The sequence below is a fragment of the Falco punctatus genome (assembly GCF_963210335.1).
Source record: "Falco punctatus genome assembly, chromosome: 6".
NCBI lineage: Eukaryota > Metazoa > Chordata > Aves > Falconiformes > Falconidae > Falco > Falco punctatus.
This window is the reverse complement of record NC_137585.1, coordinates 287,328-315,177: the sequence shown is the minus strand read 5'-3', so window position 1 is coordinate 315,177 and position 27,850 is coordinate 287,328. Positions and strand designations below refer to the sequence as shown.

Sequence of the window (27,850 nt, the reverse complement as noted above, 5' to 3'; positions counted from 1 at the left end):
ATTCCATTAGGAGACAAGGCAACAAAACTTCACCCTCTATTCCATCAGCATGTGGACTTTTTCAAACTACCTTCATATGATTAAAAGAAATTACATGACAGACACCTGTAGGTATGACCACCACTTGCCATTTGTGGAAAGAAATTTTCTCTTACCATATGATTGGTACTGCTTTGGGAGACAATAAATCATCATGGTATAGAGAGAGAAAAGAGAAGAGAAGCTTTTCCCTCCAATCGAATGTGTGATTCACTTGTACATAATTCAGATGACAGGCCTGCATCTAAAGCAAGGACAAGAACAACCTTGTTGAGTTTCTCTTCTCACAAAGTGCTCTCTAGAAAATTATTTCTAGTCCTCACATTCTATGTGACAAGCATCAATACCCAAATGATGAAACAGAACTTTGATGATTTCTTGCAGTTCAGTCTCCATTCCTAACAGTCTCCAGAAAGCCATCCTGTGTGTCTGGAAGGAGAAGCATAAATTTGAGAAGAGATCTTTAAACCATTTCTAATAAGAAAATATTGTAAGATGAAAAAAGTTACAAAGAAAATATTTAGAAATAAGAAGCACCAAGTGTCCAAGCAGTTTTGGCAACAAAAAATTGTAAGGGAAATAAGAAAAGTTTTCTTAACAGTCACGCTTGTACGTCTTCTAAGTATGCAATCACTTCTCTGCAAATAAACCAAACTTAGGTAAACTAATCCTACATGCAGGTTGTTCTGCCTCTGCTACTACCCAGTTAGCATTTCATGGACAAAGGTGTATTTCGAAAAGTGGTCAGTACAACTCAGCAGCCTCTGTCACTATCTCAGCTCTTCAACGTCATCATAGCCTGTATCTTCACGAGCAGGGGACACACGCCTCTCAGCCCCAGCGGTCCTGTTTCCTGACACGTTCGGACTCCTGTCTGAAAACATGAAGGGAAGAACACCGAGGTAAATGGATGTCCTGTGCACATTACCTGTACATGGTTGTGCAGCTGGCAGCATGGGCTGTCAGTTGTCTCCTCCAGAAGTTAGAACCTGAGATACGCATGGCTGTGAAAGACCTGAGGACTGCTTGTCTCATTTTACCTCCTGCTACATGTACACATGTCCAAGGATCAAGCTTGTTGTTCCCAGAAAACAAGCTACTGATCAGACTTTAAACACTACTAATAAGGGCAATTCTTCAAAATCCCTAAATAATTCCATTTTACTACCTCCAGTGTTATCTGACACATTGCAAATTTAGTAGGTCTGTCCTTGTCCATCCCACAAACATGCCCTGATACATCGTGTCCCAGGGCTGTGACGGAGTGCTCAGCCCACTGGGTTTGAAGCCTGTGAAGAGGATGTCACCCAACCTGGTGACCGGGGAGGCACAAAGGCATGTGACTTGTTGGGACATACAGGGGAGAACATCTTGGGACTATAGACAGCTTACTAGGGACTGCTTAGGGGAGGAAACAGAAGCACAGAGGAGGGGTCCATGTAGCTTGGGGAGGAACAAACATGAGCAAATAGAACAGTAAGTGGATAAAAGGGGCTGGTAGCCTGTAAACAGGCTGCTGGCCAGTCTGTGTGTTTGGCCATGCCCTGTGCCTGATCAGCAGTATCCTGTTGTCTTCTTGAACTCCATCTCTAACTGCTTCCCTCCCAGGTGTCTCTGTTTGGTGTGCCTGTGTGTGCACAGGGGTCTGAGTGCCAGCAACCAGAGCTGGAGCATGGCTCAGAGGGGTCATGCCAGTAACCGGAGAGACTGGAGTGGGCAGAACTCTGAAGTGCCACCAGCTGGGGTGGGACTCAGGGCCTGCCCAGGTGCCAGCAGCTGGGGTAGGGGACCCAGGGGCCAGTTGCCTGGGAGGCTGCATGTCTAAGCCCAGGTACTGGGGGACCAGTGTGCACGTGGGTGTGTGGAGTAACTGGAAAGCCAGGGGCTTCCAGGACCAGTTATTGGATAGGCCGAGTGTCTCAGTTACTGGTGGAAGTATAGTGTGCATGTGCATGGGGAGGTGCATGTGTGTGTAGGTCTGATTACCAGAAACTGGAGTGGGTCCATGGGTGCCCAGGGTTAGCACATGCAGGTGCCAGCAGCTGGACGAGCCGGGTCCTGGGACAGCTGCTGGACAAAGTGCCTAAGGCCAGCAAGGGGAGGGAGGAATCCCTGCCACGTGTGTACATAGGCATGTTCCACCAGTAGCCTTTCACCCTGGTCAGCCAGAGTGGGGAACAGGATGAGGCCGTTGGTGCTGCTGGTGTTTGAGGGCTACGTTTGCTGTCTGTGTTGGCTCCGTAAGCCAGCCCTGTGTGCCTGTGTGTGCATGCCTACATGTGCTCAGCCTCACCCCTGGCTGGAGCTCCATCCCACTACCAGATTTAGCAGGCCCTAGCACCTCCTAATTTTTAGAAGACAAGCAACAGACCAGAGAGGTGAATATACCTTAACTATATGCAGTTTTTGCAAACAGCAAAGTTCGTCAATACAACAGAGCAGCTTTGTATGAAGTCAACAGCAAGTGAGGTTCACAAGGACACTGAGAATTCATTTGAGTAAGGTAGAAGTGTATAAAACTTTATACATAATGTTAGAATTAATATAATCATGGGCCTTGAAAACCCCCCAACTCTCTAACGTTTCTCTAATCACTTTGAGTCCTAAAATATTTTCATTATTTTTTTCACACCTTCAGTCTGTCAAATATGTTTATCCCTACCCCAAAACGTGGAGCTGATCAGAAAGTGTTCCGTGGTTACACTAAGTACACAGAGAAAGAAAAGTCTGTCTTAAATATTTTTTGTTAATTCTTTCTGAATTAAGTGCCTGACAAAACTTAGTGCTAGGATGTAAACCTAGCTAAATCCACCCTCCAGGCACTGTCCATTGTCTTTAAGAGCTCAAAGAGATCAGGCTCTGAGGGACTGGAAAAACATGAACAACTTATGCTGATTTTTAAGATGGTGTGTGTGGGAGAAGAAAGAAGATTAGGAGTTACAGAAAGTTCAGCTTCAGAAAGGTATGTGAACAAATAAACTCCTTGTAAGGAGACAGAAGAAAAAAAGCAGGTAAATAACAGGTAACATGGATTTAACAAAAATAAATCACAGCAGATAAATCTGATTTTTCTTTTTGATTATTTAAAAGTGCTTTTATAAGGGAGTAAAGTAAATTGTCACTCAACTCATGGGATATTTTTATAAGTAAATTAGAGTCTAACTCAAACCTCTGTAGACTGGGTACATATTCAGTGAAAAATGGTATTCTTGGTGTAGCTCACTGTACCAGGTGAAATTCTTTGACAGCCCTAAATACCACTAAGCATTTTCATTAAGTCCTAAGATAAGAGAGACATGTTCTTATTACATTTTCCAGATGATGCCATACTGACAAGGTTTTGAGGGACATAGAATGAAATCTAGTAACGACATTTACAAGACTACAGATGAAGGGGGAAACAATCAACTGCATAATTAGAAAGATCGGTGTCTAATGGTATGTAGCATTTTACAGAGCAGGATTTGAAGTTGCATCAGGCCAGGGATGATGAACCCAGATCAGGATTCAAAGTCAGGAGTGTCATGCTGTTGCAAAAAAGGGAAACATCACACCAACATGCATAAACAGAAGAATAACCTCTAAGACATAAGAAGTAGTCCTTTGGCTCTACCTGATACTAGTAAGGTCTTAGTAGCATGCTGTACAGAAATACTGTAAAATATTGTTTCTGAAACAGTTATTGAAAGATATGGACCTACTGACACAGCCTGAGTGGAGACATACAGAATAAGCAGAAGTCTAGTCGACAAGAAGCAAAAAATTGACTGATGTAGGTTGTGGTAGTCTAGAGAAACAAAATGCAAAACCGAACTGAGGGGGGATATGTTAACAGTCTTCAGGTACTTAAAAAGGGTGTTACAAAGATGAATGCAACTCCTCTATTCCCACGGTCATTGGAATAAGAAGTAACAATTCTAATTTGCAGCATTGAAGACTTATGTTAGGCCGCAGGCATTTTGTAGCTGTAAGGAAGGTACTGCACGGGTATACGTTACCTGTAGAAGCTGTGGGAACGTGGGAATGTGCTACTGAATGGCTATAAGAACAGAGTGATGACATCCAACCTGCATCCTCATGCAGGCAGGTAGCGTTCCCCCTGACAGGGCTTAGATAGAGCCTGGGTGATCCCCTGAGGTACCCTCCACCTTGTTTTCCCCTGGGTTCAGTACAGTAGCTATAGATTATGAAAACAAACATGAAAGCACTGCCCTTCTGGCCTCACCCGTCTGTGGATCCTGGTTTCCGTCACTTTCTTCAGAGATCCCAGTGATTTCCTGTCCATTCTGCCCAGAAGGGGAAGCATCTTTAGGTCCAAAAGCTTCTGTTGCATCATCATAACCATCTTCCAGGGCATTTTCAGGCAGCGGGGAGGCCTCTGGAACAGTACAGGCATTAATTATAACAGGGAAAGATCCTCCACGACAGAAAGCAGTAGCTGATGATCCAGCAATAAGGGCCTGTAATACTGATATTATGATGCTAATGAACAATAATAACCCAAGAATCCTCCTGAGGACTCTGAGGTGTTTCAGACAACAATGATATAACTCCAATAATTGTTATACATTGCTGTTACAAGTAGAAAGCGAAAATCAACACGGAGGAGGGACAGGAGGCAGAAGACGATCTGAAGAGGGAGGCAGTTAGTGACAGGGTTTTATTTCAGACTAAGATTCCCCACTGCATTTCATAATTGCACAATGACAAACTGCTCCTTTTTTATCCCTCTGTGGCACCTGCTTCTTACTATTTTCGTTACTTTAACCACCTTCTGTTAAATTGCCCTGAAATGGTCTAGCTAAGTAGCCATCCTTGGCTGTTTGCATATGGACATGTGGCTACAAGCTTAGGGCAAACCTGTGGAGAAAAATACCTGCAGTTCTGCTCCTTTTCTCCAGGCTGAACAACCTCAGCTCTCTCAGACCCTCTCCACAGCAGAGGACTCCAGCCCTCTGATCACGTTTGTGGCCTCCTCTGGACCCGCTCCAACAGGTCCATGTCTGTCCTGCACGGGGTGCCCTGAGCTGGAGGCAGCGCTGCAGGGGGTCTCACCCAGGGGCAGAGGGGCAGAGCCCCCTCCCTCGCCCTGCTGGCCACGCTGCTGAGGATGCAGCCCAGGGCTCGGCTGGCTTTCTGGGCTGCAGGTGCACACTATCAGGTCATGTCATTTGTCACCAGCAGCCCAGGTCCTCCACAGGGCTGCTCTCAGCGCGTTCCTCGCCAGCCGGTACTGACCCTGCGGATTGCCCTGAGCCAGGTGCAGGACCTCGCACTTGGCCTTGGTAGACTTCATGAGATGAGGTTCACGTTGGCCTACTTATCAAACCTCTCAAGGTCCCCCTGGGTGGCATCCCTTCCCTCACACGTACCAACTGCACCGCTCAGCTTAGTGTCACCTGCAGACCTGCTGCAGGTGCGCTCCATCACACTCCCTGTGTCATTAATAAGGATGTTGAACAGTGCCAGTCCCAGGACGGACCACTGAGGGACCCCATTTGCACAGTGAGCTGCTGACTGCAGTTCTCTGGATGCAGCCATCCAGCCAATTCCTTATCCATGGAACGTTCTACCCATCACACTCACTTCTGTGCGCAGCCAGCTCGCTCTCTCATTTCTCAGGGCAGCTAGCCCTGTGATCCAAACTGCACTGGAATCCACCCCTCAGAAAATACTGGCTTTCATTGTTTTATGGAATATATGTATATATGTGTGTATGTATGTATAAATGTATATACACATAGACATACAAATAATACATACATAAAATTAAAATACATACAAAAAACAAAAAGCACTCTTATTTCACTTTTAACCTATTACTCAATATTCAATCTGAATAAGAAAAAGAGATCTATTTTGGAATAATTATCTTCTTAATAAGTATTTCAAATCGCGTAAGGAAAAGAAAAGCTTTTAGTTTTATTTTAAATAGTAAACCCCCTTAATATAAAAAAAGCAATAGAAAATAAAATCAAAGACATGGTACAGCAGAGAGTCTGGGATATGAGCAGCTGAGGTCCAAAACTGCTTGTGCCTTTGACAGTTGATCTCTCAGAGACCAGGCAATAGCTAAGAGAGCATTTTGATCAGCTCTAGGAAAATGAAATTCTTCTCCAAACACTTTCTCTTACTCGGCTTTTTCAAATTATAAAAAACAAAAACAAAACCAAACAAAACACAAAAAAATCCCCCACATCTGGCAAACTGCATTTTCTTCAGATCACTCAGATTAAAAATCTTAAATCAGCTCCAATGACCTGCCAACATTCTTATTTGGAGCATGTTTTTCCTGTATCTTAATTCTCCTCATTTATCTCAGAAATGAAGGGACAGCTTACAAGCTGCTACAGTCTCAATTTCTGGGAGAACAGTGGTCAAATTGTTAGATTCATATGACTGGATCCTGTGAAGAGTGCAATACTGCCAGTAAACATCTATTTGCAATTTCTCATATAGAAGAGAAGACTAGCACTTATATATGAGATTGCATTGCATTCTCCAACCACAAGAGTTAAACAGAAATTTTTGGCTCACATCAAAACTTCACTAGTGGACATGAAGTGCAGCAAGAAAAAAAGTTTTAATGGCCAATAACGCTTTGGAAATTAAAAGCTGCCCTGATTTTGAGTCTCTTTCTTTGTAGGATCCCCATCTTCCATTACCTTGAGTTGCTCCGGGACCATTTTCTTCATCACTGTCCCCACTATAAAACTGTGCTTTTGGTTTTGTACTCTCTGAATAAGAATCTAGGCAAATGAGAAAGACAATGGTATCAGATTAAACTCGCCTTAGCTGCTAAGACTGCATCATGAGGACAAGGGTAGGCTACAGTAATACCATCCAAGGTCAACAGATTCCTGGGCAGCCAGTATTACTCCTGCAAGGTAAAGAGCTTACAACGCCCTAACCAAGGATCCACTAGGAGCCCCATAATGCCTCCTGTGGCTCATGGTGGGGTGCAAGCCACCAAGGAAGAAAAGAGTCGGCAGGGGGAAGCCTACAGAGACACAGCTGCTGGGAGGGAGATACAAATTATTCCTTTATTTGTTCCTGCTTTAAATAATGGCAGCAAGAATCTTTTTATTTGTTTGTTTGTGGCAGGTTTTCTTGTTAATTGGTTTGACCTATATGGCTGCAGTGAGGACAGCATGAAATGAACTGTCCCTGTGAGAGGAACTGGCAGGGTCCAGTGGGCAGCAAACTTCTCAACTCAAATCTAGGAATTCTGTTTCCCTGGATATTTGGGACCTGCAAAGTTTCAGCTTGGGATCTGGGCCACCAGGAGGAATTTTCCCTTGACAAGAGGAAGACACACAGACCTGCCAGGCCAGCCATGCCCTGCTTTTCCTTCACCACGTCGTAGTCGATCTCCTCATAGACAGTCTCAGGGAAGGGGTCATAGGACAGTCGATAGCCTGCAAGTAAAAGGCAGTGATCAGTCACACAGCCTCTGCTCATACTCAGGCTGGGGTCATGAAAAGGAGAAGTCACCTAAAGGGGTCTGCATGGCCCGGCCGGTACCCAGGTCACCGAGAGGTGCTGGCTGAGGATAAGCACTGCTAGGCTCTTTCCCAGCCAGATGGTAAGTGAGAATCTCAGTGTAGCAGCACATGCCACTCATCTCAGTCACCCAGCCCCAGCCTCCCCAGCCAACTAGACGCTTGCCAGCCATGTGGAGGAGGCATCTCATACCAGTCCCAAGGGACCCACCTCTCTGCTGTGCCCTGGCATGTCGGATCTGTCCAGCAAGAATGGCAAGGACCAGGCAGAGAAGGGCCCCCAGGACAATGCAGAGGATGACAGGCACTGAAATTCTTGTACTGTCTGTTGGAGGGCGGCGGGGAGGATCTGAATGGAAATGGAGAAGCAACAGATAGAGAATCAGGTGACCCAAAGGGCTGATCCTCTGTGGCCTCCTGCTGTGCCCACGCTGGCAGGGTGAGGCAGGTCACCTGCTGCCCAGTGGTGGATCCCGCTCAAGCAGCTGGAATTCAGCAGCTGGGGATGGCGCCACTGAGCTCTCCTTTACAAAAGGCTGCTGGAGATGCTTGCTGATGAGCTGGAATATACTGCTGATGGATCAGGGACTTTAAATTCTCATTTGATGGAAGAAAGAAAGAGGGAAGAAGCAATGTGTTACCTGTTCTAGTGGGTGATGCTGTTGTTTCTGTCATACCTGCAAAAGGAAGGTGAGTCCAGGTTAAGGAAGATGCAAATGTGAAAAATAGGGAGAACATCTTCATGTCATTCATAATATTACTGCAGTCAGAATTATGAAGGGGCTAGTCACTGGGCTGTACAGCTGGCACAGTGGGGCTCTATCCACCTCCTTCCCAGATCTGTGTAATGAACCAAAGGACCAGTCACTAACCAGAGCAATCCACAGCAGCATCTTCTTTATGATCACAGGTTTTGCCCACCAAGGGCTTGGCAGGACAGTCCCAGAGAGACAGCTCCGTTCCTTTACAATGCACCTTCTCCAGCCAGATGGGACCAGTCCCTTCCCCAAAGGCAGCTTCACCCAGAGCAGACACAGCAGATCCACAGCCCAGCTGTCTGCATACGACATTAGCATCTGCCACATCCCAGGAATCGTCACAGACCGTTCCCCAAGAACCTTGGTGCCAAATCTCCACTCGGCCTGAACATCCATCCTCTCCTCCTATGACTCGTAACTTCTCCCTGTCTGCAAGACACAGAAACCTTCTGTATTGCTGAAACAGCAGGAAGGTCTGCAGGAAGTGGTAAGGAGAACCAAAGAGGTAGAGGTACCTGAGCAACTTGTAGCGTTCGGGCACTCAGCAAATGAGGTTGGGGTCGTTGCCTCTTTTCTTCCTGCAAAATTTAAATACCGAAGTAAATAATTATTCTCTGAAAAGTGCAAGGGAGAATAAAATGCTTGAAAATTCAGCATCAGGTTAATTTTTTCCTATAACATACATGGCCTGTACTTGGTGAATCACTGTTCGGCTATTGCTGTGAATTAAATAATCTTCCTGATGACTCTGCTTGCTTTCTTTCTTTCTTCTTGTGTGAGGCAGCTGCAATCCCTTTCAGTAGATTTAAATGTCATCTAGAATTCATTTATATTACAGTGGGAACCCACAGATATGAAATACTGTCATAAAAGCAGGCACTAGAAATGGACCTTTAGAACTAAACTAATTCATACACTTGTCTATGGCTATGTGCATGCATGAGTGTACATGTACATATGCACTGATGCACCTCCATACATGTAGAAACACATACATGCCTCTAGACGTCTTGAGAAGTCTGACCTTAAATCAGATCTCACAGACTGACTGTAGCATAGATTTTTTGCTTTAAAAATATGCAATGGCACCATCCTATCAGGAACTTCCTTGGGATTTTCACTGTGTAACTGCACTCGGTGCCATTCATGTAACTATAATTTACTCATTTATATCAAGGACATAGACAAAAGAAAATGTTTGTGCCATTTGCATGAAACTAGAAATAATATATACCAGATAACAAATGAACATGAGGTAATTAGTACAATGCCCATATATGCTTGCGTAGGTTTATGTGTATGCCTGGGCAGTCCCGTACAGATGCATTTCTAATTACCACGGCAAGAAATATGGGTCTCTTCTGCGCGGTTATCACATGACTGAGGATCCCAGGGGTCTGACTGACATTGCCAGAGAGAGCTATGTTGCTCTGTACACTCAACGTGGTCCAGCCACGTGGGCCCAGAACCTCTGCCGTACTGGAAGTCACTTGCGATTTCCCCATCGTCTCCACAATTCAAGTGTTTGCATACGGTTCTTGCAGTGACTTGAGACATGTAATTTGAGCAAATGCTCCCCCATGTCCCATTGTAGAAAACTTCTAGCCGCCCAGCACAGTCATTGCCATTCACCAGCCTCAGAGCCAAGAACTCTAGAAGTGAAGACACAAAAATGTAATTAGCCAGGAACTTGGCTGTGATCAGTGAAATCCAGAATCTGCTAACAATCCTGTTCATCATGCTGAGTCAGAAAAAAAACACTCTGGAAGGGACAAACACTTAAACCCAAAAGTTAACATCATATACCAATCTCAACATATATTTGTTAGAAGATTCAGAACTTGTCCCTGCAAAATGCATGAGCGAGAATATAGCTTATGAGGTAAAGTAAGATTACTCTTTCCTATGCCATTTTTGTAAAATTCAGCAGTGCCCAAGAAAGCCCAGGTTCTTGTTTGTTGTGTGGAGGTCCATGGTGCTTATCCAAGCAAACTGGTCAGCTGGCATGTATCTGCATCCATTTTGTGTGCCTAAAACACGCATATCTTGAGGGGCCCTTTTTACTTGGGAGTGCTTGATGGCAAACGCAGCACTGAGAAAGGTATGGTTACCTAGAGCCCTGTACTTAGTACTTCTGGAGTTGTTCCTCCAATCAATACATCATCAAGTTAGAGGAAAGTTCTTTGGAATGCTATTGCTTTAAAATCTGGTGGATGGTGCTATAGCAAATAGCAAGGGCTGTGTTTCCACGCTTGGGACAGCTGGTTCCAGATGTGCTGCACACCACTCCAGGTGAAGGCAAACTGAGGTCCTGCATCTTCGACCAGTGGGATTGAGAGAAAAGAGAAAAAAAAGTATTTGCAATATGAGTTATGGCATACCTGGTACATTCTTTAGCTTCTAGCTCATACAAGAGCTGCAATGGGTCTGGAACTGTAGCAGCTGCAGCTAAAGGGTGTGTGACTTCATTCAGAGTTCTGAAGTCTATTGTAAACCATCATCCTCCAGCAGACTCCACACAGGTCAAACAGCACTGTTGTATGGCGTGTGTTTAAGACCACCACTTGCTTTCCCAGGGAAACAATTATTTAGGGGATTTTATTGGCAGCCCCATGGTCAGGTTGATAGTGCTTTCAGCAAATCGCTTGGATTGGCAAAGGACTGACACCGGGATCTATTTAAGCAAATTCAGCAATGTTTGGATGATTAGAGAGTCCTGGGGAGTCCCATAGCTTGTTCTCACCTGTGCAAGCCACAGTGCCTATTCCAAAAACCCTGAAGCCTTTCTGTCCCATCCATCCATCTCTGGTGGTCAAGAAAGTCAGTGTCAAGGGTGACAGGGGTAGTAGAGCCAGTGGCAGCAAATAGGGTGTGCCAAACCCGCCTGTTCAAGCTCAGATTCCCTTCCTCCAGAGCTGGGCATGTTTCTCCTCCAGTTACTCCAAGGACAGTTTATTTGCCACTGCTACACAGAGGGGACAGTAAGATGCCCCGAGTGCTGCTATAGTTCAGTATCGACCCAGTGCACAGTGTTGTTGAGGCAAGGGTGCCTGGCCACCTTGTCTGGCCAGCCTAATAACTTTGGTTAACTTCATCCACTGCCAGGCCAGGGGACACCCCCCCTCAGTGCAGTAAGTTCAGATCAGCTGCAGAGCACAATGTGGTCCAAAAGTGGGGGTAGCAGCAAAAGGGAGTGGTTTAAATAAGCTCTCACCTCTCTCCTGTGCTCAAAATTCTAGGTCTATGGACCTAGAGGGCTTTTCCTCCCAGTCTCTCATATTGTCTCCCTTTTCTTTCAGATCCATCCTTAAGTCTCAGTGTGTAGGAGGGGGACACACAGTTCTCCCATTCTCATTTTCCTGAGGCTGGCCATGCTGCTGGATCCTCAGTATTATCCTAGTCTGCGCTGCTAAGCTTGCACTCTTCTTCTGGCATCCTCACTCCAGAATGGTATACATAGGTCACTCCTTGACTTGATCAGCAGGGCATCCCCCCAGGTGGTACCAGAGGGGCACAAGTAGCTGTGCCTAGCCAGTGGAGAACCCAAGCTCTAACATTAATGATCACAAGCATTTCAGGATCTCTCTCCCTTTGCCTGTGACCACACTCCAGCAGTCCAGGAAACTGCAGTTGATTATTAGCTCCTTCCCAGTCCTTTCAGAGGGGTATTTTGTTTGTAGAATCAGCACAATTAGGCACTGTTCAACATACCTCTCCATAAACTGGTCCCAAAGCCCTCCTACGTTGTGCAGTATGACCTTTACAAGTGGCTTATGACCTGAACTCCCCAAAGCCCTGCTGTCTGAAGCTTTCAGCTCTATCTCTTCTGCTCTGGTGTCCCAGCAATGCCACAGCCACTGCAGAGGCCTCTCCCTGGAGCAGTGACTGCAAGTTTCTCCATTCATTTATGCTCAAAGACCCATCGAATGGTCATAGTCTGCGGAGCAGCATACCCTTTTCTGTAGGACTCTGTAATTACTGTAACTAGGGCTGCTGAAAGGACTCGTTTTTTTAATTCATCATAAGCCCCCAGTTTCCCCTCCCAAGGTGTCAGGGTCCACTTCCAGGTCAGCCAATACGAGCTGTAGGTGCTCCCACAAGCAGCAATTATTCCAGTCCCAGGGCATGCCAGGTACCAGTGTTGCTGGAGTGTCTCCTACATTTACTGTCTGCTATCATGGGCAAAACAGTTTCCACTTGGGAAAAAGAATATTTTTTTTTTTTTTTTTTGCACTTAATATAATCTTAACTATTACTTTGGGTAACAAGGAGAAAAGAAAACATTAACAATTAAACATTAGGGAAACTCCTTTGATCCACTCCATTTGTCCTAACTTCCTTTATTTTCCCTCCCAATTCCTTCAGTGAGGGTGGCAGTGCAGGAGGTTGTGGTTTTTTCTGCTCCTGGCTTCTTATTCATTTTCCTCTACTCCAGCATGCATGCATGCTCCACAGCCTGCATGCATGCTCCACAGCCTGCAATCCCTTCAGGGATTGTATTTGCTCCACTGTGGGTGCTCCACAGGCTGCAGTGCCCTCAGGAGTTTATCTGTTCCAGTGTGGCTTACCACAGGGACAGCATACCTCCTCTGGCACAGAAACCATGTCTTCATCCGTGTCCCCAGCAGTGTCTTTTTCCACTTCTCCTTCATTTCTGCTTTCTTGCAGCTGCCACTCTGTCTTAAATATGCATAGGCAGAGCCACCATATGCTCCTCTGATCGGTGGATGCTGTGGGGCCCAAAGGTTTATTTCTGTTGGTGTCAGAGCCAGTCATAACTGACTGTAATGGGGACATGGCAGTTGATGGCCTTTCCCACACGAGGAACACGCACAGCCCTTTGCTGTGGAAATCTTTACCAAAACCCTCAAATTTACCACCCAGTTATCCCACTCCACCACACACTCATATGCATGTGTGCGTTAATGCAAAATAAGGACTTCTGTAGACCCTTTGCATCTTGGTGGGACCAAGGGGATGGGCTGACCAGCTATGCTTGTAGCCTAGAAAGCAAGAGGCTGTCCAAGCAACTCTCCTCTATTCTCTGCTTCTCCTTCATGTAACCCTTCCCTTTCAACCCACAGACTCAGAAAAGGCTTTTCCAAACATACCTGAGCACAGGACTCCAGCATCCTCTTTGTGTTGGCAGTTGTGCTCACCCCATGCCCTAGAGGGACATGCCCAGAGATTGGATTCAGCCCCAGTGCAGTTCACATCATCCAGCCAGATCTGTCCTGAGCCTTCACCGTAATGAGCAGATACAAATGCCTTGATGGCATGTCCACATCCCAGCTGTTTGCAAACAACATTAGCATCTGCTAGATCCCAGTTATCGTCACAGATGGTGCCCCAGATGCCATCATGATAAAGCTCTACTCTCCCAGCACACCGCTTTGTTCCATTCACCAACCTGATCCGTCTGCTACCTGCAGGGAGAAAACCCAGCTGTCAGCACGCAACGTAACAGTGATGCACAGGCCAGTGCAATGGATGCACGTTTAAAGCACTGTTAAGGCATCACGTTCTTGTTATATTCCAGTGTTATATTCTTGTGTTATGGTTTCTTGGGTAGAACGCCTGTGATGCTAAAACCACACAAAAGGGAAGGCCTACTCCTGCATCAAGTAAATGTTTGAACAGTTCCTGTGAGATGTAGCAGAAAAGGAGTGTCTAGTCATAGCGAGTATATGCAGAGATCGCCTTATCTTAGAAAGCCGGAGAAGCTGTTTTCTATCTAAACTCATTTAGTTTGGCAGAGACAGAGACAGTTTCTGTTACAGATGGATTACAAGATAAGAGTAGAAACAGTTCTAATTTACCTTGGAAAGACTGCAGCTATCTATACATACAGAAACGTCACAAAATGTCACCTATTTAATTCCTAAGCGACAGCCAGAATGTGTGGCAGTCGTGGCCAAATTAGTGTTCTTATGGCTTCTGTATTCTATTTTTTTTTTTTGATTGTGTGGGATAAATCCTCTAACAAATCCAAATGAAGGAAACACTATGTAAATTACATTTGCTTCCTTAACTATCATTGTCCCCTAGAGTACAGAAGCAGGTGGATTTTGCAAGCTCAGCCCCATGCCTGTTTAACACCGGGTGAGGCCACATCATGGTGGGCTAGAGGCAGCCCTGGGAAGCACTGTGTACCTTTTGCACAGTAACTCACCTGAGCAAATCACACCAACATCTTCAGCAACTCCCACTGGCTCTGCCTGGGAAAGGGAGGTCTTACACAGCATCAGCTGAGTCTCGGTTCCAGCACACTGGACACTTCTCAAGCCAACATGACCCACGCCTCGCTCAGACCTTGGGAGGTAATAGGCTTTCTTGGCAATTCCGCACTGGAGCTGCCTGCAGACCACATGGGCGTCTTTAATGCCCCAGTCATCATCCAGGACTCTGCTCCACATGCCATGGAGTGAGATCTCAACACGCCCATCACAGCGGCTGTTACCACCTGAGAGTCTGAGCGATTCATCAAGACCTGGGCTCAAGAGAATTGGAAAATGTATTGAATAACATCTGCCACTCTTACTGCAGTAGAAATAACATGCAGAAAAGATGGGAAAGACAAATCTCTATGTTGGTAAAAGAATAATTCTCACCACTGGTTAAGGAGACGGCATCTGTTAAGGATTTATTTGCTTGCATGCACACAAGGGTCTGTAATGGGAAGCGAGAAAGGCTTCCCTAGCTCAAAGACTAGATCCTGTCAGGAGTCAGGCACATCTAAACAATGTGAAGCCTTCTACTACATGAAGTTTCTGTGCTGAAGTAAAGGTTGGAGGCAGGGGGGAAAGAAAAGGCCATTAAAGATAGGCTGACATACCAGACTTGCTTGGCAGGGCGAGATCACCAGCCGTGCTCTGGTCTGAAGTTGCACTGCCTAAATGGCTGCTCCTGACTCACCTGAGCAAACAACAGTGGCTGCTTCTCTGGCTGAGCAGGCTGGATTGCCCAAAGTCACTTGAGCACAGTCCCACAGGCAGGACTCTGTCCCTTCGCAGTGAAAAGCATCTCTCCATATAGGCCCACTCTCCTCCAAAAAACGGTCTCCTGTCTGGATTGACTTCGCATAGCCGCAGTTCAGCTGATAGCAGAGGACGTTGGCAGCTTGCAAATTCCAGTGGGAGCGGCAGAGCCCTCCCCATGTGTCTCCATGGCGGATCTCCACCCTGCCAGAGCATGTGGTGCCATTCACCAACCTGCCCCCCGGGCACCCTGCACACAAAAGAAGGTGAGCACTGAGGTGTGGCACCGGTAACTGCTCATGGGCATGACCTGAAAGGGACTGGGAAAAGGGAATGAGTTCTCCTTAGCATTCAGTAGCAAAAATTACTCCACTGGACCACTGCAACTTCCATACTCATACCTAGAATTCAGCCCATCCTATTTTACTGAGAAGAATGACTAGAAATCAGGATCTGGTCCCCTTTGCAATTTTTAAACTCAGGGCACCAGGTTTCAGGGCTCTGGCTGAGCCATTAGACCTTGATTGTTCTGACCAGCCTCAGCTGGGGTGTCCAGCTGTGCACCTCCAGGTTGCTGGTCCAAGGCTCTGAAACTGGACCAGACCTTCAGTCCTTGCCTCAACGATGTGACTGGTTTAACTGTCTCCAGTCCCATCTCTCGCTAATCCTGCCAACCCTCTCCAGCTGGGCCCTACATCTGATTCATTACTTTGCCTTGTCTGGAACTGACCATAGACCTTGCCATCAGCACCTTCCCCTGTGCGGGTGGTGTGGACTGTGCCTCGGTGCATAAGGATGCTGCCTGTGTTGTTCTCACCCTCTGCCCCCAACTCATCCTACCTGGTGGAGCAGCCCTGTTCTTGCTGTCCCCTGACACCAGGAGCATTTCACAGAGAGCAGCCTCGTGGCATGAGTGAAAGTGCAGCTCAACTCCTGGAAATGCCTGTAGCAGTGGACAAAAGACAGAGCCTGGCTCCACAAACACCCTCTGGAGTTTGGGTCAGTATTTTTCCTCAAAGAGATTTTTCTGTTCTGCTCTTAGACTTTTCCACTGCTCACCTGAACATACCACACGAGCCTCTCTCCCGGCAGGGCACTCATCGTGACCCAGTGCACTCACAGGGCAGTCTCTCGGGTGGGAGCCATTCTTCTTGCAGCTGAATGTGCCGTTCCAGACAGATGCATTTCCTTGCCCAAAGGACCGTCCACCTGGTATCAGCACAGCAACTCCACAGTCCAGCTGCTGGCAGAGGGCATTGGCAGCTGGGAAATCCCACAGGTAGTCACACAGGGTTCCCCACATGCCTCCATGAAGTAGCTCTACTCTCCCTGAACATGCGGTACTGCCATTTGCCAGCCTGTACCCACCATAGCCTGCAGGAAGAATACAGGAACTTAGCAGTTACTTTTGTGTGTGTGCATGCTGTTGTACTGAAATTTGTAAGAGGGATGCAGCTGCAAGGAACTAGCAGTTGCTATGTCTGAAGTTACTGGGAAGCATGTTAGACCAGGATGTTCACGAGCCAGCTCTGAAAATAAGTCTTTAATTGTCCATGCTGTAGCCTGCACTACATGACTAAAAGTGTCTTGACTCTTTAAGTTCAGCCTCTCCTCCTCTGCTCTGCTGTCTCCTCCTCCCACAATACTGCTGCTACCTTGCAACATTTTTTTCTTGCAGAGGCAGTTCCAACATCACACCTTGCATTTGGAGCATGTGAGAAACTCACAGCAGGAGCTCCCAGTAACACTCTCTCTCCTAGTAGCTGGTCATCTCACACTACCTAGTAAGCAGCTGTGTGCAATTCTCAGCTTTCATCCATTTCACAGCACAAAACTCTGAACACAATGGGCCATGCCCACAGGCAAATTCACAGTAATTTAAGTGCAGCATGGGTAGGACTGTGGTACCCTGCTGCTGGCCCTGTGCAGCCCCGCTGCCTTCCCATGCTGTCACTTGCACTTCCCTGGTCCCTGCAGCGTACTCCCCAACAAGACCTGTATTCCTGCTCCAAGCTGTGACTTGCAAGTGGAGGCAGGAATCAAGACTTGCCAGCTACTGATACCTCAGCTAACGGGGCCACTCAGCGGGCACAGCTCATCTGGCACAACTTGGCTGGCACAGCTCAGCACAGCTTGGTGGGCACAGCTCAGTGTTTGGGGCTGCAGGTCACCATGGCTGTAGGGAAGTGCCCACAGCAGCCTTGGACAGACTGCTGCTGCTCAGCTGGGGGGCGGCTGAACTGGTCCTTCCCAGGCATGTCTGGTGGCAGCATGTTGTAGCAGCTCTGGCCCATGCTCAGTTTACTCACTTTGATTTGTGCCCTTGGAAAAAAGTTGTGTTTGCTAGGTCTACTCACCATTTCGGTAGTGGCTGGCAGTAAGTTAGCTGTATTTAGAGCAGCCATAGACCATATGGAGTTCTTAAATAATGTTATCTGACAGTCACATCTAAAGACATCCAGGCCTCTGACAACTTTTTTTTTTTTTTAATAGATTTGTAACTTGTGCCTCCTTTAACCTTTTGGAGATATGGCACCTCTCCCAGTTTCATGATTAACTGAAATGCCAGGGATTAACACACACACTGGCAGCACAGAAAATAATTCCGTTTCTCCATGTTCCTGCTTGTCTGCTCTGGCCATCTCCCCTTTTATGTGCATGAGAAAGACATGGAAGGAATTCTCAGCACTATAGAGTGCACACCTCTGGTAGCATAAAATAAGTCACAGCCTTTTTGAGATCAGCACCCCTGGTGCAGAAGCCAAGTGACAGTAAGGCCTGTGTGAGGCGCGGGCTCTCGGCAGAGCAAACGAGAAAAGGCTGGGCTGCTCTCGACTGTGCCCTGGCCTTCCCTGGGTGGCTTGAGGCACGGCAGGGGAAGCACCCCAGAGCCCTGAGGTGGGTCTGAACTGTGGGTCAATGGGAAGACGACATAGGAATGTCACCTATGAATGATGCCTCTCAGTCCGAAGTCTCACCTGAACACGCCACAGTGGCGCCATGCGAGCAGGCCTCGCTGCGGTGCGGCGCCCTTGGACAGTGTGCCAGGTGAGTCTCATTCCCCACACAGTGAAACTCTTCTTGCCAGGTCACTTCACTTCTGTCTCCAAAGTGAGTTCCTCTCGAGATACCCACAGCTTGGCCGCACGCTAACTCGTTACATACAGCAGAGGCAGCTTTGAAATCCACATGTGAAAAGCAGACCGTAGCCCAGGTTTCTTTTTGCTTTACTTTCAGCTGTCCTGAGCAGGCAGTGTCCCCTCCAGTCAGACGCAGCTCAGAGAAACCTGGGAAAAAAATTCCGAGAAATCCATCATCAAGGGCTGGTTGTACTGACCTGATTTAGAAACTCCCATAACTTTGTGGGCAAGACAAATCACTGCTGTGAGCAAGACACCTCACCTCTGTGAGGACCACTGACACTTTTGTGGCAATTCCTGTATGCCACTAACAAGAGAAAATTGTGTGCAGGAATGCTGATTTCTTAGTATGTGAAAATACTAAATCCTTGGGAAACTACAGAAGAAGGGAAGTTTTGAACATTTGCCAAATGCTTGGGGAGCAGCAATCCCCAGATAAACAGATAAATAAATAGCCATTTCCTAGTGTGTGTCCTTGAGACTCCATTGTTCAAATGAATAGGAAACCAAAGTGTCCCAGAAAGAAGACAGGATGTTGCACCCATCCTCGGAAAAAGCTAAAAAGACAGCCTGGTGATCTACAGGCTGGTCAGCCTCCCTTGGTACCTGGGAAAAGCATGGAGTGAGTCCTCCTGGAACACATTTCTGGGCACAGGAAAGTGAGTGGGAAGAGGCAGCACAGATTTACCCAGGGTAGATCATGCCTGTGTGACATTACTTTCTCTGATAAATTTAAGTGACTGGATTTGTGGATGGGGGGAGACCAGTGCATGCCATTTACTTCACATTTAGCAAGGCCTTTGACACTCTCTTGAACAATAGCCTTGTATCCAGACTAGGATGTTACAGTCTGGGTGGTTGGACAACTACTTGGCTGGAAAGCTAACCAGAGGATCAGGCTCAGAGAGGAGCCATCAGTGGGTGGCACTCTCCCTGGGGCTGGCAGCACGGGAATGCCACTTGTCGGGCCATTCCTGGGAACTGCTCTGTTCAGCACCTTTTCCAAGAGCCTGGAGGAGGTGAGAGTGCACTCTTATCCATTTAGGGGGTTGGAGAGAGAACCCCAAGGGCAGAACTGCCGTTTGGAGGGACCTAGACAGGCTGGATTAATGGGCTTGACAGGAACCTTATGAAAATCAAAAAGGACAAATGTGAAGTCCTGAAGCTGGGAAGGAAACACCTCCTGCGATGGTCCTTTATCCAAAGAGCAAAACCAAGCACATTTTGCAGAGGAAGGCAGCCACACAGACATTGGAGTTTTTTGCCGTTGTAGATTGTCCTGTCTTAGCTTACACAAAGAGCTGGAGAAGGGTAGCTGTATGGCACAACATAGCGTTTTCTTGCTTCTCTACCTACATCTGCCTTTTTAACTCCTATTCTTGGTCAAAGACAAGTTTAGTACTGCTCTCCTGTTGCCTGGGATAGCTGTGATAGAAACCAAGTGTTTCTTGTCCTGTTCTATGTCATTTACTATGTCTGCTTCCTTTCTATGTCATTGCTGTGCCCCAGCAAAGGAGCCATACACTTGACAGTCAGCAGAAGACATAATGCTGATGCAACGTGCTTTGGCGGAGCGGAGGCCATGGAGAAAGCATTACCTCTACGCAGTGCCTGGTTTTATCCAGCTACGACAAAGTTTAATCTCAGCCCTGTAACATTTTCCATTATACAAGGTTGGATGACTTCTTACCTGAGCAGATCACTCCAGTATCATAGTAATGAGGGCAGGTAAAAGCACCCCATCCTGTATGTGAACAGTTCCAGAGATTGGGTTCATCACCACGGCAATCAACCCGATACAGCCACGTCGGTCCGGATCCTTCTCCAAAAGGAGATTGTTCAAGGGCCTGAACAGCAGATCCACATCGTAACTGCTTACAAACAACCTCAGCATCATCTATGGTCCAGTCACCATCACACACAGTTCCCCACTGCTCCTCATATTTTACTTCCACTCTCCCAGAGCAGGGGCCAGTTCCATTTGACAGCCTCAATTCAACAGCACCTTTGTACACAGAGACAGAGCCAGGTTATGGAAAGGACAGTGCCTAATCATGATTACCTATTGCATATGGTTAATGAGATTATTACTACTCTTAATTTACTATTAAATTAGACTTATTCCATTCACCTTTCTAAGTAGTCCAACTTAAACTTTTTTTGCAGGGAGTTGTGTCTGTATTTACAAGTTTGAGCTAACCATACTGCTAAAATGTAAATTATTTCTAATGACTGGTGAGTTTTCTCTTTTTCTGACCTGACAGGGCTCGGAAATGCTGAGTGATGTCCCTGCTGTGTGATTCACAGTGGCTTCAACAGGAACGCCTCCTTTTTCTTTGCTGTTCTGCCATGATGATACTCAGCTGAAAATGCTTGCTGGGCACATCCCCATGTTCCTTCATTCCTATGTTCAGTACGGTGTGAAGAAGCAATTTCCCTCATCTGCCTCAGCTTCTTCCTCTCAGACAAACTATTACTTGCACCTCAGTGTTCCAGTACTCTCTATTCGTTCCCTCCTTTCTTGCTCGAGACACAGGGTCCCCAACAAGAGAAGAGGATTACTTAAGGGGGGGGGGCGGGGCAAGCTATCTCAGGAGATGCAGCAGCATAAGCAGCAGAAGGACAGGTAGGTCTTCATGTTGTTCCTCACGCCCCATCATCTCTTGGAGTGGGGCTGATGCCCAAAGAACCCTCTTTTCCTGCTCTGCTCCCAGGCATGCCTCTTTCCTTTGGTATGGATACACTTTTACCAGTTCTTTTTCCTGTGGACTCACAAAATAACATTGCAGTAACCACAGAGCACTTGACAAAGAGCCTGACAGAAGAGGGAAGATGCACACATTGGTTTCTTGCTCTACAATGCTGGTCTGCTACTACAGATGCTTCAAATACCATATAGTAGCTTAGCACAGGGATTTAAAAGGTAGAGAACACAGAGAATTTTGTTACAGTCAAATGCAGGAATAACGGTGGGACCCAGATGCAGTCCTTAGGAAGCCAAGCTACACAAAAACCTACTGGGACCCAAGAAATGCAGGGGAACAGGTCTGAGTCTGCACCTTACACAGACAGTCAACACTGGAAAAACTGAAGTGTGTAGTCTAAGGTGTAATGACACCTAAAGAAAAAAAGTTGACTTGTTCAGGAACTGTCTTAATCTAGTTTTTTTTCCGAGTCAGGAATTCTAAGGCAAGAGTTTTGGAACATATTTTCATTAAAAAGTTTCTTTACTTACAGGAAGGTTCATAGCTGCTTTGTGAAAAGTATACACAGAATCACAGAATCGTAGAACATGGTGAGTTAAGGTTCTGAATTGACACAGACAATGATTTTCTGTAGACGTTTGTGAAAAAAAATGTTGAAACAAAAAAACCCCGCCCAAACCTTCTGCCAAATTCCTTGAAAACAGTCACCATTGTAATTAAACAACAATACGCATGGCATGCATTTGTTAGGGTATGTGCTAGAAAGCTTGTCTCCACGTGCAAAGGAGAACAGAGGCACAATGGGTGAAGGGGTGGCCCTGCCCTGACCCTCTCTGGGACCCTGCCAACAGAGCCACCAGCTCCGCTCTGCAGCTGTGATCAACGCAACGGCTTCCCCGGTCACCGTAGAGGCTCAAGGGGATGGAACACCATGGGATGCATGGGAAGAGCATCTTGGACTTGCACAAGGCTTATGATGGGACATTTAGGAGAGGAATCAAAGGTGGGGAAAGGGAGGGATCAAGGATGTTTGGGTAGGAGGAAGTGTGGGAAAATAGGTTAGGTGGACAAAAGGACCAGAGGAAACAGGCACAAATTGAAACACAGGAGCTTACTTCTGAACTTCAGGAAACGCTTTTTTTCTACGAGGATGACTGAGCACTGGAACAGATTACCCAGGGAAGCTGTGGGGTTGGCTCTCCTGGACATACTCGGAAGCCATCTGGATGTGGTCCTGCCAGCTGGCTCTGGGTGGGAGGCTGGGGCAGATAGCTCCAGGGGCCCCTTCCAGCCTCAGCCACTCTGTGATTCTGTGAGAAGCAGCCAGGGGTGGGTAGGTGGGCTGCTGATCGGTATGATTGTCTGGCTACACCCTGCACCTAAGCAGCACTGTCCATTGTGTCTCCTCAGTAAAATGTTTCTAGCTGTTTTCCTGGGTGAGGTGACTAGTCGGTGTGCATGTGTGTATACGGAGGGCTAAGTGCCGGTGAGTGCGGCTGGACCACAGGTCACAGAAGCACATATCTTTGGTGCTGTACTGGTTTTGGCTGACAGTTAAGTTTCTTCATAGCAGCTCGTATAGGGCTGTGTTTTGGATTTGTGATGAAAACAGTGTTGATTAATGCAGGGATGTTGTAGTTACTGCTGAGCAGTGCTTACACAGAGCCAAGGGCTTTTCTGCTGCTCACACCATCCCACCAGTGAGTGGGCTGGGGGGCACAAGAAGCTGGGAGGGGACACAGCTGGGACAGCTGACCCCAACTGACCAAACAGATAGTCCATACTATATGACATCATGCTCAGCTTATAAAACTGGAGGAAGGGGGAATATTTGGAGTTACATTTGTCTTCTCAAGTAAGCATTACACACGATGGAGTCCTGCCATCCTGGAAGTGGCTGATGGGAAGTGGTGGCTCCTGCCTGTGATGGGAAGTGGTGAATGAATTCCTTTGTTTTGCTTTGCTTCCACACACAGATTTTGCTTTACCTATTAAATTGTGTTTATCTCAACCCAGAAGTTTTTCCTCACTTTTACCCTTCTGATCCTCATTCCATTCGTGACCACTCGCTCAGCTCCCATAACAGCACACGCTGAGGGCTGCTGCATGCCCGAGCAGCGCCTCAGGCCAAAGGGGAGCACCAGGTAGGCAGGACCGGTGCCCAGAAAGAGCCAAAGGGCCATCATATGGCCGCTGTCACCTGCAGAGTGCTGGCTCCTGCCGCCCCTGTCTTCTGTCTGGCCTTTTCTTCAGAACCTGCTAACTTACGGAAATGGTATAGATCAAACCTCCAAGGTGGAAGATATAAAACATCACAGACAACAGCACAGGGCTGAGCTGGAGGCTGTAGCTCACGGGGTTCCCCAGGGTCAGTGCTGGGGCCAGTCCTGTTCAGCTTGTCCATCACTGACCCGGCCAAAGGGGCAGAGCGCACCCCCAGCCAGTTTGTTGATGATACAGGACTGGGAGGAGCAGCTGGTACCCCAGAGGCTGCGCTGCCGTTCAGCCAGCCCTGGCCAGGCTGGAGAGCTGGGCACCGAGGGACCTCACGGAGTTCAAAGGGAAGTATAGGGTCCTGCCCCTGGGGAGGGACAGCCCCACACACCAGTATGAGCTGGGGCTGACCTGTGGGAAGGCAGCTCTGTGGGGAAAGACCTGAGAGTGCTGGGGGGCAGCAAGTTGCCCATAGGCCAGCAGTGTGTCTGTGTGGCCAAGGGGCCAGCAGGACCCTGGGGGGCACGAGGAGTGTGACAAGCAGGTTGAGGGAGGGGATCCTGCCCCTCTGCTCTGCCCTGGGGAGGCACATCAGAGGGGCCAGCAGAGGCTACGAAGATGATGAGGGGATGGCAGCATCTTGTTTACGAGGAAAGGCTGAGAGAGCTGGAGCTGTTCAGCCTGGAGAGGTTGAGGGAGAATCTTATTAATGCATGCAAGTACTTTAAGGGTGAGTGTCAGCAGGATGGGGCCGGGCTCTGTTCAGTGGTGCCCTGCAACAGGGCAAGGGGAAACGGCCACAAACTGCAACATGAGAAGTTCCATCTGAACACAAGGAAGAACTTTACTGTGAGGGTGATGGGGCACTGGCAGAGGCTGCCCAGAGAGGCTGTAGAGTCTCATTCTCTGGAGACATCCACACCCACCTGGACGCAGCTCTGTGCAGCCCGTTCGAGGTGACTCTGCTTTAGCAGGGGGTTGGGCTGGTTGATCTCCAGGGGTCCCTTCCCACCCCAAACATGCTGTGATGCTGTGATTCTGTTCCTAGGTATCACACTGCTTGCTGTCACTTGAGACTGAAACATGAATATGTCATTTTTATTTGCATTTGAAAACAGACCTAATTTCTCTCTCTGTTCCTTGTCAGTATATCAGCCCATGAACTGATGCTAACGCAGCCACTTCCTTCAGTCACTAACTATTGCTTCATTTCTCTTCCCAGAGTAAACTGCTAGTCAACTAAGAAGCGATTCTGCCTCCATCTCTGTCTGATTGTAAGCTGATTCTTGCCTGCTGCATCAGACACAGACAATGTAGCTCTGACACACGACTTCCTCTTATACATAGGGAAAAGGTTTTACCTGTTTGCTGACAGTGCTGGACTTTCTTACAATTTATTCTTTATTATTTAGATTCTGAAATACAAAAACTTTAAGGTACATTATTCAAGTGACTTACAGCTAGTAACTTACAAAACCTATTTTTTCTGTAGACTAGCCTCGCTCCTCAAATTTCCTGAGTAAGAGTCTCTTACACACGTAGCACGAACCTCTGATCACTACAAAATCCCTTGTACTTGCAACTTGTTGTCTCAGGAGTATAATCTTTCTGTAAGAAATCTTTAAAACTATTCTGAAAGATGTTCTGGAGAGCAACCTACAGTGTATTTGCAGAACATAGTCCGAAAAAGTTTTCGCAGCTAAAAGTATGTGTATTTAAAAGAGAAATAATTTCTAAGAGAAGTTCATAGTAAATTATTAAAGGAACAAGATAACTATTTCCATAAGCCATATCCAGGAGTAAAACACACAGCTCCTCACTTGACCGATCAACCTTTCTGCAACTACATTTCTAAATAATCCAACACCTGCTGTTTTCAACACGCGGCAGCATGCAGGGCTGGGCGCAGAGGCAGCATAACCCAAGCAAGGGGCCGCGTGAGCGGCAGGGGCTGCAGCGGCGTGGGGATGCACTGCCAGGGCAGAGATGTGGCTCCTAGGTGCTGCTGATGGTCTCAAGATAAAGCTACTCCTGTCTGCATCTGCCAGTCAGTCTCTATTTTACCATTACTATTTATACCATCACTGTTAAAAAGAAGTTGGCAGAAAACTTACTCTATTTTCTACAGTACTGCTCAGCTGACACTCAAACATTGCTACAAAGAGGTCTAAATACAAACGTTTAATATTGTTCTTCCCACTCCTTTGCACAGAAAGGCCTGTACCTCCTCCTCCCATCCATTTGAACCATGACTACATCCACACAACCAGTAAGAACCTTTAAGACTAGGGCCATGCTACCTCAAAATATCAACCACAGCGAAGTCTTGTTCTTGTTATATGGAGATGCAACCACCACCACAATACCAAAGTGCCACCTCCACGTGTACAGGGAAAAAGATGAGGATTCCAAATCAGTCTTTTATTATCAGCTTCAAACATGTACACAGAGCTCTAGAAGAGCAGAGACAAATAGCGGTAAGCTTCAGATATACAGGAACAATGGAGGGGACGGTACGTTATCCAGCCAAACCCCACTGGGCACACAGAGCACCACAACTTCATCTTACTGGTGTTGGATAAAAGCCTGGAGTTATTAATTCTGTCTACACAGAGCTCAACAGGGGAGGCAAGGCAGTAGTAAGGATACCTAGCTGGTTTCCATTACAGTTTGGCTGTTTACTAAACCTGGGCTCGAATTCCTGTGAGAATGGCCAGTCACTGATGTCTGAGTAAAACACAAAACCATCACACACGGCTTACCCTTCGTTCTCTCAGGATTGCCAAGGAGACTGAATCAAAGACAGAAATGTATTTAAACACCTTCTTGTCACTTTTCCTGGCAGATTGATGGAATAACAACTTATTCATATTGAATTTACAGTATTTTCCTATCTCACTGCCTTATGTGAAAAAAAGTATGTACTTACCTAGGGAGGCCTGAACAGAGAGGAGAAGCAACCACAGCACTGGAGTAGAAAGATGTCCTTTTGCTGCCATCCTGATTGCAGACAGATGAAACATCATGCTCTATCAGGCACTGTCTAGACCAAACTCTGCATGGGCTTCTCTGTGCCTCACGAATGACTACAAAGGAGGAAATATATAGGTTCACATGCTAGCATGAACTAAGTGAAGGAACCAATAGAAATACTGTTCACCTTTTTAGACATTATCAGCAGATTAATCTCAAATCTGAAGGAACCAAAACCTCCAATAAAATTTGAAATTTGTGCCTATGGCCTTATATGAAGGACGATTGCACTTCTGACGCCATTGGTATTGCCTTGTTTTATTATGGGACCAATATCAGTTGTACAGGCAGAGCAGTACACAAAATGGTTATTTCTCACCTGGCAAAGTAATGTGAAAGTGCAGAACACTGGTCTTTTTATAGGTCACTTCAGAAAAGAAAAAGAAGAAGAAAATCCCTAAATTTGTAGCTCATCCATCTCCTTGGGAGAAATCGTACTCTTACTATAAAATCAACAGAAGTTATGTTTATCATCAGTGGTGGTTCTGTGAGTAAAAAATTATACTCGCACTGTCTTGGAGGCAAGCGCTGCTCAGGGTTTCCTTATTCAGCCCAAACCTGAGGACTGTCTGGGCAGAAGCCCTTGAAAGCCCATCTTCCCCAGGGTGCAAATTACGTGAGCTCCCGCTTCCTCTGCTGAGTTTCTTTTTGTTTCAAGTTACGTATACTGGTAGCTCTGCCTACTCGCTCATTCACTCTAGAATGGTGAATTTAGGGAAATAAAAGCTGCTGTTAAACACACCGTGGCTACTTCCAGTTGCTCATTCTTGGCAACTGGAACAAGTTGCAGGGTGCTGTCTGCTTACTCCCATCTAAACACACACTCCTCTTTACGACACTGACACACGCATGCCTTTTGCCTGATGGCATGTCTGGTGTTCAGCTAGAATCCCAATCTCTGTGACATTCAAGGTGTCAGGTCCTTTGAACAAGCTCTGTAGCCTCTTCCCCTTCTCCCTGGGCTTTGCCTGCCCATGCGAGGTCTGTATAACCTTGCAGCAGTGTCAAACTGCTGTGGAAAGAGCTGCATGAAGAAGAGCAGGGAGAAGTCTGGCTAGAGGCTCCCTGTTCTTTACTCAGGAGCTCAGACACTTGTCTGCGGTCTCTGCTAGAGCTATATGGCAGGCAAGTTTGGGTCCAGCTGTGAACTTTGCTCATACTGACCCTGAACTGCTAACTTGACTTTATGGTTTCATCTTGGACCTACTATCTTACCACGGCTTTGTCCAGATTGCCAGGACTGCCGACTTAACCTGGTTGCAGTCACTGCACCTACTCTGCTTTTGCTCAGGTACTGTGGGACTGTACCTCTTGCTGAGGGACCTGCTTCATGCCTGGCTTGCTGTCAGTGTTGGCTCCTGGGTGACCTTCTCTTGCAGAGCAGCCTGCTTCTGCTGCCTGATATGGACCTCTGAAAAACTGTCACTGCCACTCCATTGGAAGTCTAATCAGGGTGAGGAAGAAAACACTACAGGTGTGTGA

The 27,850-nt window shown here is 46.9% G+C and overlaps 1 protein-coding gene across 2 annotated transcripts; it reads right to left on the bottom strand.

Moving 5' to 3' along the window:
- Positions 1-19: 19 nt before the first annotated feature.
- Positions 20-26,335, bottom strand: LOC308065802 (antigen WC1.1-like). Of its 2 annotated transcripts, XM_080392268.1 has the most exons (16): positions 26,265-26,335; positions 20,107-20,421; positions 18,255-18,563; positions 16,336-16,650; positions 15,215-15,526; positions 14,472-14,789; positions 13,411-13,725; positions 9,637-9,951; positions 8,815-8,877; positions 8,414-8,728; positions 8,183-8,218; positions 7,753-7,890; positions 7,362-7,457; positions 6,705-6,788; positions 4,265-4,417; positions 20-913 (listed from the first exon to the last, which is right to left on the bottom strand). In XM_080392268.1, the coding sequence occupies exons 1-16, from the start codon at positions 26,332-26,334 to the stop codon at positions 810-812; spliced, it is 3,258 nt and encodes a 1,085-aa protein (XP_080248394.1). In that variant the 5' UTR covers position 26,335; the 3' UTR covers positions 20-809. The 2 variants fall into 2 exon arrangements, with proteins under 2 accessions (XP_080248394.1, XP_080248393.1); XM_080392267.1 differs by lacking the exons at positions 16,336-16,650; positions 18,255-18,563; positions 20,107-20,421; positions 26,265-26,335 and adding an exon at positions 16,117-16,280.
- Positions 26,336-27,850: the final 1,515 nt, after the last annotated feature.

Coding starts and splice junctions, on each gene's coding strand:
- LOC308065802 (XM_080392268.1), bottom strand. CDS start 26,334: ATGGCAGCAAAAGGACATCTTTCTACTCCAGTGCTGTGGTTGCTTCTC. Junction 20,422..26,264: donor CTCTGTTCAGGCCTCCCTAG/GTAAGTACATAC, acceptor CTGTGTACAAAG/GTGCTGTTGAATTGAGGCTG. Junction 8,878..9,636: donor GACCCATATTTCTTGCCGTG/GTAATTAGAAAT, acceptor TAAATTTTGCAG/GAAGAAAAGAGGCAACGACC.